This window comes from Mchenga conophoros, linkage group LG18, assembly GCF_057382185.1.
Source record: "Mchenga conophoros isolate Kocher_MC1m ecotype Shallow Benthic linkage group LG18, M_conophoros_male_GT1.1, whole genome shotgun sequence".
Lineage (NCBI taxonomy): Eukaryota > Metazoa > Chordata > Actinopteri > Cichliformes > Cichlidae > Mchenga > Mchenga conophoros.
The window spans coordinates 17,218,823-17,232,134 of record NC_140543.1 but is presented as its reverse complement, the minus strand read 5'-3'; the positions used below and the strand labels follow the sequence as shown (position 1 = coordinate 17,232,134).

Here is a 13,312-nt window from a genome sequence, read left to right as displayed (position 1 = left end):
ATCAGCAGCTTGTTTTTATTTAAATATTTATTTCCCATAATAAGTTCAACAGGGTAGATGTACTTAAGGAACATGAGACTTTTTCAGATAGATAAAGGCAAATATTGCAAACTACACAAAAGGCAGCCGCTAAAGCGTTTAAGTTTCAAAATAGAACAAACGAAACAGACTAAATTGTCAATTCCACTTAGAAACAAAATATTAATTCTAAAAATAAATCTTAGTTTGTTTTACAGAAGATCAGACAAAACTGACTAACTTTTGTCAATATCAAATAAACTGAGAACTAAAAGGAAATTCTCAATCTCTCCTTGTTGTATAGCTGAGCTTTTCAAACAGTTTTAACAGTTACTTTAGTCTGACAAAAGCCGAATGACGAATTAGCGCTTCCAGTCAGAGACTGAGGCTACGTCCACACGTACACGGGTATTTTTGAAAACTGAGATTTTCCGTTTTCGTTTTAAAAAATAATCCCGTCCACACATAAAGGCAGAAATGAAGGAAAACGCTGCTAGGAACATGCCAAAGCAGCAGGTGGCGCTAGATTCCTAACCGTGCAGAAATGTTGGCCAATCAGAAGTCTAGAAGCCTCGGTGGGAAAAAGTAAACAAAGCTGGGGCATAGAAGCAGAACCGAGTCGTGTGTGTGGAGGGACAGTAACTGTGTGTATATGTAAGCATTTAAACACTGCAGAGTAGAATTAACAGTAACAGTATTGTAGAAATTCATTTCACCAAAACAATAACGCGGCGCACAGTGTGACGCATGCACCAGTTTATTGTATTTCCAGACTTGCTTTCGGCACAATTTACAGTGCACGCTACTCTGTTTTTTTGTCAGACTTGAAATAGCCAAAATACCTTCACACTACGGAACTTCTTTGGCTCTTCCGTTCGACAATCTCTCCGGCATTGGAACCATCATCTGTTTTCTCTTCGGTCACGCTCGGTTGATTTTTCTAGTCGGCACACTCATTTCCTCCATTACCCGCTGGCTGCTTCCCAAACAAACACACGTGCGGCTTGGCACTTGTGCTATATAGTAACAAGTCACGCGACGTGACGCTGCGGCTGTGATTGGTTCGGCTCCGCGCTACTTAATTTGGATTGGCTGACCTTTTTTTTTTTTTTTTTTTTTTTTTTGAGGACAAGAGCGGCGAGTCTATCGCGATAGCTTAATTTCTCTATCGAGTAAAAGTTATATCGCGATACATATCGTTATCGTTCTATCGCCCAGCTCTACTTGTAGCTTATGTGTTTAATCTTTCCAAAAAAAACCACAGTGTAAAACAACAAGCCAGCGTCTTTCGCGAGAATTACGTGTCACACACACAACACTGGTCAGCACCAGGCAGAGTGTGGACCCAATTGCAGGATTTAGAAGCAGAACTAAACTCAAAACAGCTTTACTGCTGGAAAACTCACAGGAAAACTAAAATGCAAAAACTAAGATAGCTGGAGTCAAAAATGCAGGAGACTCAGAATCTAAGAGAAAACAGGTAAAAGGGAACATGCAGCTCAAGAGGACGACGTGACAAAGAACTGAGGACTTAAATACACACATGAGGGAAGAAGGCAGAGTGGAGAGACCTGATAAATCATCTCTTAAAACCAAAACAAATCATGAACTCAGAAAGAGCTCAGGGTCCAAAATGCAGGGACCCTGAAAACCAGTCACCAGTTTGTTCACTGATCTTGGCCAATTTGGAAATTCTGAACTGGGTTATTTATAATAATTGATAATTTGGTACTTTATCTTTGGATTTTTATTAGAATAATAACATGTTCTATTTGCTTTTAAGAAATTATAGAGTTAGCTTTGTGAGACGTTGGCAACTCTAGGTTCAGGGTGTACTCCTTCAATGAGTCCTGCACGTGTTTGTATAAACGACTCAATAATAATCAATAATGCTCAAAAATAAAATATATAGCATAAAACATATAATAGCTTTAAAATAGTAAAAGGGGGGTTAGGTGGGGTTAGCCAGTTTTAATCGCATTTTGACTAAAACCCAGCGACAGATGCACTAAGCCAGCAAATAAATTTATGTTAGCAAAACAAATTAATTTAAAGGCAGGGGCTGTTTCAGTTAGCAGGGGGGCCCACAGGAAATCCGAGTATTTAAACTGAGTCAGTGTAGAAACAGCCCCCCCCGGTCATCTCTGTGACATATTAAAAATGTATTATTATGTGAAAAGTGGCACTGCACAAGGGTTTAAATATAATTTTGTGTTGGGAAATTGTTTTGTAAAGTGAAAAAACTGTATTTAGATAATAATAATAATAAGAAAAGCTACAATCCTACTTACGTAGCTTAATAGTGCACAGGTCACATATTCAAAATATATTTAAAGTAGCTAAAGTAAATGTTTTCATTAGGTGGAATGACCGCTTTCTGGGCCATATACGTAATATTTACTGAATATTGAATTACTGACATGTAAATCTTCATATTGCTGCTGTTGATGTCTGATTTTAATCACTTATATTGTTGTTGATCTGTTATGATACATTTTAACAACGAAACAACAAGTAATTAAAGCTTTCAAAATAAAAGCAGAATAACGTGGAAATAAAACCTCGTTGAAGTACTCGTTAAAGAGCTAATATGCTCCATTCTAATGGTGTTGGAGATCACAAGATTAACAGTACTCTGATCTAGTGCTTTGGTGGGAAGGATACACCAAGTAATCCAGGGGGGCTGGTGCCACCCCATGGTGGGGTTCTGGACACACCCTTGAATATAGACATACTTTTTTAAGTTTTTTAAAAGTTTTTTTTATAGTTTTTTTTTTTTTACTTTGATGAGAAATACAATTTTAAACAATTAACTCTGCTATTTTCCCTTTCATCTAATTTTTTGTGAAAGCCACAGGAAACCAAAGGCAGATGGGAAAAAGAGCTGTATGTAGCCATGGAGCCACACGTTTGAGACATCTGAACTCGATGGAAAATAGATTTTAATTTAAATCTTTTGTTATTAAAGGATCATAAAACCCATAAAGTTTATTCAACTTTAATATTAGATCAGTATTTCTCTTAAAGACTACAGTGCACTGCTTTTATGACTACCGTACAAGCCATTTGTACTCGGTCAAATATAGCAGCACCGAATAACCACTAAACTAAACTGACTAAAGTCTGTTTTTAGAGCTTTTCAACAACTATTCATTAGATTTTACAGAGTGGCATAAAATAACATGCCTTTGTTGTCTTTACCCTCTGATAGATTATCTACATGGGCTGGGTTGACGAGAAGGAGCAGGACTCCGTTCAGGACCGAATGTATTCACCAAAGTTCCTCGCTTTGAGGGGTTCCTCCCTCTTCAAGTTTTCAGCACCTCCTGTAAGTTTTCCTGCCAGCGTCTGCATTTGAATGGATGTCATTCAGCTCCATCGGGAGATTTTCATTTGATGCTAATGTATTGTTTAGGGAGAAAATGCTTAGGCAAAAAGGAAGCAGCTCACTCATAATCATTTGTGCTGCATTGATCTTTCACTTGATTGATGGCGATCATTAAATCTGTTTACATTCTGCCAGCCACTTAGGTGATTATGACAAGAGGGATAAGCTGTCGATGGTCCGGGAGATGAGAAAAGATTGATAGATAACTGAAATTGCCTTCTCAATGTGAATGTGCTGATATAAATGGAAAATGCTAATGTGAATAGATGGTGGGATGTAGGAGCCTGCCTATTCAGCAGTGACGACCAGATTCTTTATTGTTGAAGTTACCTGTGACAAATATTTCCATTCACGTGGCAAGGAGACAGCTGAGTCCGACAACCATTCATCAATAACTGTGGACACAAATGGCTATTGTACAGTCATGTTTTAGAAATCTGTGGATGGGCACGGCAAGCCTTGAGGGCTTTGGATTTCAAACATTTCTATGAAACTATAAAGAGTATAGGTTGGTGGCTTCTTTTCTGTAGACTTTTCAAAACCAAAAATGTAAACGTTAAAGTGTAAAAGATTAATAAATGAGTTTATCTGTTGTGTTATTACTTACAGTGTAACCTCGGATTTGTTCTAAATTACATAACATTAACCAACTGTTTTATATCAGTGGGTAAAAGATTACAGTAAAAACAATTCTTGCTCAGTACAACAGACTATATAAACTTTTTAGAGCCAGCATGATATTACCTATTAGTATCACTGTAGGAATCTATAGAATAGGTAGGAGCCAGGTGCTGCTAAACAATGAACTGATCATCAGCAATTCCAGTCTTCCCAGGAGTGGATGCCCCTGCAAATTTACTACATGATAAGACCATGCAATGCTCAGAGAAACTGCAAAAAATGTTCATGATAATACAAATAGAAAAAGACTCAGTAAGTATGAAAGGAGAGAGCCTCTGTTCTCTAAAAGAACATGGCAGCTTTAGGTTTGCAAAGTTGCATTTGAACAAACTCCAAGACTTCTGGGACAATGTCCAAAGTGGAGACGTTACCCACAATGTGCAACATCACAGCATATCAGCACAAACACCTCATACTGACTGTCAAGCACGGTGGTGGAGGGGTGATGATTTGGGTACCCTGCAGTCACTGAGTCATCGTGAATGTCAGTCTGACTCTGGAAGCTAAAGTTTGTCCTGTTACACTGGATCATGTAACAGGACAGGGATCCCAATCACATCAGCAAATCTAATACAGGATGGCTGAAAAATGGCCAAGTCAATATCCATGTGTCTTTCTGTTGTAAACTTTCTATGGGGATTGGCCCCTCTTTTGGAGATAGCCTCAAGTGGTCATTAGAGGAACTGCAGTTTTTGGAGTTTATAGTAAATATAGCGGCTCTTTATTTGATTTTATATTTCAAGAATGAAACACAAACTTATCTTTATGTTGTCCTGACATTGTTTTGTTTTTTTTTGTTGCAAATAATTGCAATATTATTTAAAAGTATTTCTACCAAAACAAATACATTCATCAAATAAAATTTGAAAATTGGATGTGACATTTTCAGGTGACAACATGGGACTGGACGAGAGCAGAGAAAAGCTTTACTGTGTACGAGATAATGTGCAAGATTTTAAAGGTATGTCGGTCCTTCTTTTAATCTGCTTCCCTGAACATTTACAGAAGCATCTCTCAGATCGGATACACTGAGAATACTAAGTAGCAAACTGAATCTGAGGAATGCCCTTATATAACTCACTTATTAATTTGCATGTGTTCTTTTCCAGTCCCACAGAGACACTCAAGGTTCACATTTCATTGTTCATTCTCTCCAGGTTCGAGGTCACTTTGAATTTCATAGTGGGAATTTATCTTGAGTTCATTATCTAGAAACTCATTATGGCAAACCTAATTCATATAGATTCACATATTCAATCAGATATACAGTAGGCTGACCTTAGACTGCCTGTACAATTTAGGTTATGTAAAGCTATGCAAAGACCCATAAGAGGAAAACATTGTCTGCTAAAATGCTTTAGTAATTCGCTTCAGCAGACTGCCTTGCTGTACTTATTTTAGGACAGTGACCTTCTGGACAAGAGGAAGCACTGCTTCAGTGTTCAGACAGAGAGTGGGGAGGACATGTTCTTCAGCGTGGAGCTGGAGTGTGAGCTGCTGATCTGGGAGAAAGCTTTCCAGATGGCCACTTTCCTGGAGGTGGAGAGGATACAGGTCTGCGCCTGAACGGCAGGAAATGTACCGGGAATTGTGACAGTTTAAATCTTGCATGCGGTTCCTTCTCAGTTGTTTTAGTGCAGAGATTGATAACGCCCACATGACTTTTAGCAGAAGAGCAAAGATGCTCTTGTGTCCTTATGTAACTCCTGTGGTTGACATCTTCTTTTCTTGTTATGCAGTGTAAAACGTACGCCTGTATTATGGAAAGCCACCTTATGGGACTCACTATTGACTTCGGCATGGGCTTTGTGTGCTTTGATGCTGCGTCAAAGGTGAGTGAAGGACAGTGTTTTGTCATCAATACAAAAATGGGACACTTACAATAGGAGATTCATTATTTTACCCAGTTTGATGAACCTAATCACGGCACCCCAGCTTCCCCTTTTCCTTTTTATGGTGCTGCTAACTTATTCTGCACTGTGTGCATTTTGAGTTTGAGCACATTCGTTTTGACAGCTGGTTCCCCCAAGCTCAAACGTCTCACTCCTGCCTGCAGTTCATTTTGGCCTTTCACCAGGTCTTAGAGCAGACTACTCAACTGGTGCACATTATGTGGATGAGCAGGACACAAGCACTGACATATTGTTCTGTAAGATTTTGGCCCTAATTCCTGCAATATGAAGCTCCAGTGTCCCCCAGGGATGATAAAAAATGTTGCCAGAATAATGTTTACAGGCAGAAATGCACAAATTACAATCCAAATGTAAACTGCAAGTGCAGACAAATACATGGAGCAGAATTACTCCATGATTGAAAGCTGGAAAAGGCAGGATTTAAAAACCGGGTTAATGTGAATTTCAGTGAGGAAGAAAAAAGGCAGGAATATAACTGAGGTGTTTATTCATCAGAATTTGCCTTTCCATAAAAAATCTTAATGAAACATACAATTAAAAGGTGAAAGCTATCAGTATGATATCAGTACAGTAGATAAGATAAGATATGGAGACAATATGGCAAACACAGGAACATGTATAATGTAAATGTGGCTAGAACTTGTGTGTAAGACAGTCTCTTTTCAGCCTACAGTGCACTATTACACTCATGCAACACAAATATTCACATCCTCCACTTTTGCAGGCTGAGTGAAAAAAACACATGAGAAAAAAACATCATTTTTTTCTTGATGGTTGTTTTTTTTTGGAGATTTTAAATCAAAGGGCCACTCGTGTATCATAAAAAAGAAGTACACCCTGGAAGAAACAGTTGTAACAGTGATTTATATAGGAAACAAAGAAATCATGGCTCCCGCTGACACTCTTTCTCTTGTTAAACTGATGACTGATGCAGTCACTCTGGTGCTTATTTTTGGAGAAAAAAAACTGAGGCACTTATAGTGCTGTTTAACCTATACAAAACAATAGAAAATAATCAGAGCAAATACCAAGCACTAGGTCACTATGTTAGATAACTTTGGTTACTGGAGACAAAGTATGCAATCAATGAGAAACGTTGAAAACATCACATCTTTAAAATCTTCTTGCTGTTTATTTTGTTCTGTTTCTCCGGCCACTTAATTAGATTCAGCTGTTTGGTAGCTAAAATATCTAATCAGCCCATAACAGGATCTGCAGAAGTTCAAACTGAGTATCAGAATAGGAAAGGAAGGTGATTTCAGTGACTTTGAGCATTGGCTGCTCTGAGTATTTCAAAAACCTGGATTTTCCCACAGAACTGTCTCTAGAGATTATAGTACAAGGTCCAAAAAAGAGGAAAATATCCAGTGAGCGGCAGTTCTTTGGGGTAAAGAGCATCAAAGGATGCAGCAGATGCAGCAGGAACAGTAGCTCAAATAACTACGCGTTACAACCAGCGTGCAGAAGAGCACGCCAGGTGTCACTCCTGTCAGCTAAGAACATGAAACTGAGGCTACAGAATTTGACGTAAACAATATGAACGCATTGATCCATGCTTCCTTGTATCAGTCGTTCAGGCTGGTGGTAGTGGTGTTGATGGTCTGGGGGGTATTTTCTCAGCACATTTTGGATTCCTTAATATCAACTGATCATTTACTCACCAAACCCTTCCTGGGTAATGTTGCTAAACCTGTCAATCCCTTTATAACTACAGTCTATTCATCTTCTGATCGATTCAGCAGGATAACACACCATGAGCTCAAACAAGCTCAAACTGGTTTCTTGAACATGACAGTGAGTTCTCTGTACTCAAATGGCCACAACACAGTCACTAGATCGCAATCCAATAGAGCACATTTGGATGGCGGTGGAACGGCAGATTCACATCATGGATGCGCAGCCGACAACTCTGCCGAACTGTGTGATGATGTCATGTGAATACAGACCAAATCTCTGAGGAATTAGTGCAATACTGAAAGGAACTAGGAGGGTATACACTCGCCTAATAAAGTGGGCGGTGAGTTATTTTGCAGTTAATTAGATCATTTGTCCCTGAAATGAACAGCAAGACTGAAATGATAGGTTTTCATATAGTCTGTATATGACCTACTCATCGCAAGCAGCTTTTCCTTATCTAGCATTACAGTTGCCCTGTGAATGAAAAATAATATCTGATTTCAATAAACTGAATATTTAAAACAAATAAGCAATATAAATGATTGTTACAAACATTCTCATTATACAGGTCATTAAGCACTCGTACTGCTATATTTTGGATTGTAATACTGACACAGTAATGTGCAAGCCTTGGTTCAATGCTTCATGCAGTCAAAATGGAGATGCTTTGATTTAGTTCAGGATTTGTGGTAATTTAATCATATCAGAGTATCAATATTTACTTCTTTCTTTTCATCTGTAAATGAACTGCAAATTAATGTGTTGATTTTGTGGTACAAAATAGAGGAAAAGTAAAAGCAGGAATAAAAATGAGCATTGCACTGGTCGGGTGTGGCTTTAGGAGGAAGCTGATTTTGTTCTTTATCTTTCATGCAAGAAAGATACAGAATATGAAATGCAGTGATTGACATGAAGGAGATGGTGATATCGGCACCTCTGACAAGGTTAGCGGGAGCCAGATTGAATTTTAAAGGCAAAGCAGAGGAGAGGTGACACTTCTGTGGCTGCACACCGAAAATGCTTCGTGAATATCTGCTTTAAGTTAAATGAAAAATGTTCATCTGTATTGCAGGGCTAAAAGATTTAATCAGACTGATGTTGCAGTTTTAATTAGGCTGGTGGGAGTTGTTTCAACAGTATAGGAATGTGCAAATAACTTGGCTAGCTGTCTACAAGAGGAGCCATGAAACTGAGTCAATGCACAGCTTTTGTTTATTCGGTTCGGCATTAATTGAATCACCGAAGCTCTGCTATGCAGGTGAAATTACTGTGGCTGGTTAAATTTCCCCAGTGGTAAAAATAACACTCCAGTTTCTGGTTGATCTGCTGACGTGCCCCATTTCTCACCGGATCCGCGTGGATTTTAACGTGACTTATTCATGAAAAAAGTGACACCAGAAATGATTCACAAATCTGAGCGCGGAAAATAAAGACATATTGTTTTTGCTTTAGTTATGTTGTTGCGTTTGCGTTTCAGGCAGTGCTGTGGAGATACAAGTTCTCCCAACTAAAAGGGTCGTCTGACGACGGGAAAAGCAAGATCAAGTTTTTATTCCAAAATCAAGACTCCAAATCTATCGAAGCAAAGGTAATTAAATTTGACGGATGTTTAATGTTGCATGCCAGAAAATAAGTCAACAAGATTTTCAAAGCAGCACGGCTCTATAAAAATTAATCGCTCGTGTGTGATTTGAGGATTGATTTTCTGTCTCTCTCAGGAGCTGGAGTTCTCAAACCTCTTCGCAGTGCTTCACTGTATTCACGCTTTTTTCGCTGCCAAAGTCGCTTGCCTGGACCCGATGTTTGTGGAGAGCCAAGGCACCGCGACCACCACTGGGATCGCTTCTCTTTCCAGTCTCTCCTGTAATTCACAGACACCTAAGCTGAAATACGCCACTTGACAGGTGCTGCTTTCACTGACCCCTTTTAAAAAAGGACGCTGCACTTAATCATGAATGTGGCCTGTGTCGATGGTGGACAGGAGACCTGGAACACGTACAAACTCGGACATTATGGGGGGCAGCTGTGCGCACTGCTGGAATAAAAGACCTCTTTGTGAGAGATTACTTGACGTGTCTGCAGATTTCTCAGATTTCTGGAACAACTGTGGGCTGAAACTTCACAGAAAGACTCAATGGACACATAAGGTGTGACTCAAAAGGGTTTTTTTTTAAATGTGATTTTGTCTCAGACATCCTTATAATCAATTACAAAAGAAAATGCAGTTCTTTTCCCAAGCCAGTCTGCTTTTCTATGTAATTTTATTGACCACTTGCAGTTTAAGCAACATAGATTCTAGCCTTTTCCCCACTTCAGATGGTACATCACTTGAATTTCTGCAAGGTAAAGCGTGGACACTGGATATGATGGTATGGTGTGTAATTTGTGATACTTGATACCTTACGTTTTCTTTTTTTGGTGTGTTTTTGAGGTGGAAACTTTTATCCATAATTCAATTTGCTGAAAGAAAAACCATTTTTCAGATTAGAGTCTAACTAAAAGCTAAATGGCAACATCAGTCTGGTCTTATAACACAAAATCAGTTTAATTTTGACAAAATGTAATTACACAGATGTTCGCTGGCAGCGTTGCTGGATGAAATGGATTTCTTTATATTAATTTCCTCTTTTCTTTATATACCTGTGTGAGGTAAGAATATGTCTATGTCTTGGATTACTGACTATGAAGGCACTTTGATGATCAGCTTCACCATCAGCTCAGCCATAAAGGGACGAAAACACTCGAAACATGATTAGAAACACCTTCCACGATGTTTATAGCACTTTTGATTTTTTACCCCCAAACCTGATTATGTAAATAAACACTGACATTCAAATGAACTCAAAGAATTATGAATTATGGTGATTACTTGAGGGATTACTTGTAGGGATTAAGGCATTTGTTAATTTGATGTGCACCCTAGACAACTAGGTAGATAGCTCATAACCTTGTGCTCTCTTCATCATTTACTCTATGGACCAATTTAGAGGAATAAAATCAGCTATGGTGTATTTTTGAAAATATTTTACCTTTGTTTTTTTGACCTGTAAATAAAACAAAGAGGAACTTTACATTCACAAATCAGAAAAAAGTAGGAGGAAAATAGAAATATGTAGCACCGTTGCCTCCAGATGTTCCAGACACCCCTTTAAACTCTGCACAAACTGTTTGTAATGCTGCAGAGCGACAGCTAAACTATCATAGTCAAAAAGAGTTCAGGTCAATTAGCGCAATTAGTGATGCTCTTACCTTCCATTTACAAAGAGGAATCCAAACACAAGGGGCCCGTTGGTAAGTAAACTCTAGAGGATTGCGAATTAAACGGGGTCAGTGCTTTGTACTGTGCGGCCTTGTTAAGCTGATACGAGTGTTTGATGGGAACTAATGGTGGTGCAGTCTATGCAAAGAAAGTCTGAGCTTTTGTGCTTTAAAATTATCCTGGTCGCATATACCCTTATAACACGAGATCTACAGAGTGAGGTTGATTTTATTTTTTGCAGATGTTTTATTAACAAATATCCTGTGTAATAAATGAATAAATGAGACCTTTTATATCATGGCTCACTTGTGGTCGGCTTTACTTTTTTACAGTTTCTGGCTACGCCGCTGATTTTACGAAGAGAACTCACTTTACTTTTCTTGAGAAGTCCTCAAAGTTGTATTTTAAAATTCTAGTACATATCCGCAGCATACAGCAATTTTGTCAACTCTCCTTTTTTTTGTCAGCAATATGTCAGCAAATGTCATTATACTCATCTTTGCTGAGGTTCATAAAAAACTTTTAACACTGAATAAAAGATGCCATTGAGTACTCAAAGTCAAGATTTCTCTGCCGCTGCTCCATTTTCACATATTCTTCTTTGTGTCTGCCTTTTGTCTGTCCCCACAGTGCGCCGCTGAGCTCCCTTTAAAGTCAGAGAAGCCTTTTTTTCATATTTGTGCAAATTAAAAAATCAGTTTTAAACAAATGGTATATACTTGACTTTTTTTTCAGTAGTTTTAGTTTATTTTAAACTTTTGTTCTCAGTTCAGTTCAGCTCACATTTACTTTAGTTTTTATTCTTTCACATTGCTCCATTGTTAGCTTTAGCTTTTCGTTATTATAATGCAGATGGTGTATGTCAGACCCAAAGTTTGAGACGTTTACATCAGGTATTATGGGACAAACACACACAACTGAGGGCACTTTGTACATATTTATACTTTAGTCTTGGGAATACACTTCTCATTTTTCTCTTTAAACTCCTTTATTTTGGTTAACCAAAACAGTTTTCCACACTGTTTTTGGCCTAGTGTTACTTAGATATAAAAATCCTTGGGTAAAGCAGATTCATAAAGTGTACATTTTCTTAACAAGCAGCACTGTGATGCTGCATAATTAAACTGGGCAGCCAAATCCACATTACTTTCTACTATTAATGTCAACTATAATGTGCTAAACACATTATATTAACACATATTTTAAATATAGACATTATTATATTATTAGAGCTGTCTTAGAGGCAGGATACACCCTGGACAGGCCGCCAATCTGCTGCAGGGCTAACACATAGAGACAGACAACGATTTGCACCTATGGGCAATTTAGAGTTGCCAATTAACCTATCCCAACTAACTGCATATCTTTGGAATGTGGGAGAAAGCCAGAGTACCCAGAGATAACCCACACAAACACAGGGAGAACATGCAAACTCTACACAGATGGCGGACCTTCTTGCTGGGAGGCAACAGTGCTAACCACTGTGCCACCGTGCTGCCCCTCTGGAGCATTTAGTTGTGTTTTAATACAACACCACAATCCCAGCAAATTCACTCCAAGGTCAGATTGTACAATGCTCAGTGAAGCTGCAAAAATCACCCAAGAGCTCTAGTACATCATAGACTTTAAAGGCCTCAGTCACATATGATAGAAAAACACTAAACAAGGATAGCTTGTTTAGGAGGGTCTCTGAGAAAAGCTTCTTCTCTATAAAAAGAACATGGCAGCAAAGTTGAGTTTCCAGTGTTACATCTGAACTAACTGCATGACTTGCCTGATCAATTTCTTTTGAACAGGTGAGACTAAAGCAGAGATGTTTGGCCATAATGCACAGCGCCATGCTTAGTAGAAACCGAACACGACACGTTAGCACAAATTTTATACCACATGTCAAGCACTTTGGTGAAGGGGTAATTATTTGTGTTTGTTTTGCATCCACAGGATCTGGACACCTTGCAGTCATTCAGTTGACCACGAACTGCTCTGCAAGTATTCTGGAGTCATATGTGACAGTGAAATCTAACTGGAAACTGGAGGTTTATAGGTCATTATAAACTGGTCATAGGTGTGTGAATGTGAATGGTTGTCTCTCTGTGTTAGCCCTGCGACAGTGTTCCCTGCCCTGCGGTAGCTGGGATAGGCTCCAGTCCCTGATAAGGATAAGGTGAAGAGAATGGATGGATGGATCTTTTTCATGTCACTTTTTTTTTTAATTGCAGAGTTTACAGTTTCATAAATTTCACATTCATAAATTTGCTGCCAATAAATTTACCGAACTTTCCAAAGTCCATTAAACCCAACATTAGCCGACTTAGCTTAAATATACCATGGTCCAGTGGGTCATCAGATATTATTCACTCCACAACTACAATGTGA

At 38.6% G+C, this 13,312-nt stretch overlaps 1 protein-coding gene across 2 annotated transcripts in view; it reads left to right on the top strand.

Annotated features, from left to right (window-relative positions):
* sntg1 (syntrophin, gamma 1) overlaps positions 1 to 11,236 on the top strand; it is a 41,692-nt gene extending 30,456 nt beyond the window's left edge. For both annotated transcript variants that reach the window (XM_085254523.1, XM_085254522.1), the window contains exons 14-19: positions 3,230 to 3,346; positions 4,977 to 5,048; positions 5,489 to 5,641; positions 5,827 to 5,919; positions 9,155 to 9,265; positions 9,396 to 11,236. In XM_085254523.1, the coding sequence (XP_085110649.1) occupies positions 3,230 to 3,346; positions 4,977 to 5,048; positions 5,489 to 5,641; positions 5,827 to 5,919; positions 9,155 to 9,265; positions 9,396 to 9,578 (729 nt within the window). In that variant the 3' untranslated portion in view covers positions 9,579 to 11,236. The remainder of the gene's footprint in view (positions 1 to 3,229; positions 3,347 to 4,976; positions 5,049 to 5,488; positions 5,642 to 5,826; positions 5,920 to 9,154; positions 9,266 to 9,395) is intronic.
* Positions 11,237 to 13,312: the final 2,076 nt, after the last annotated feature.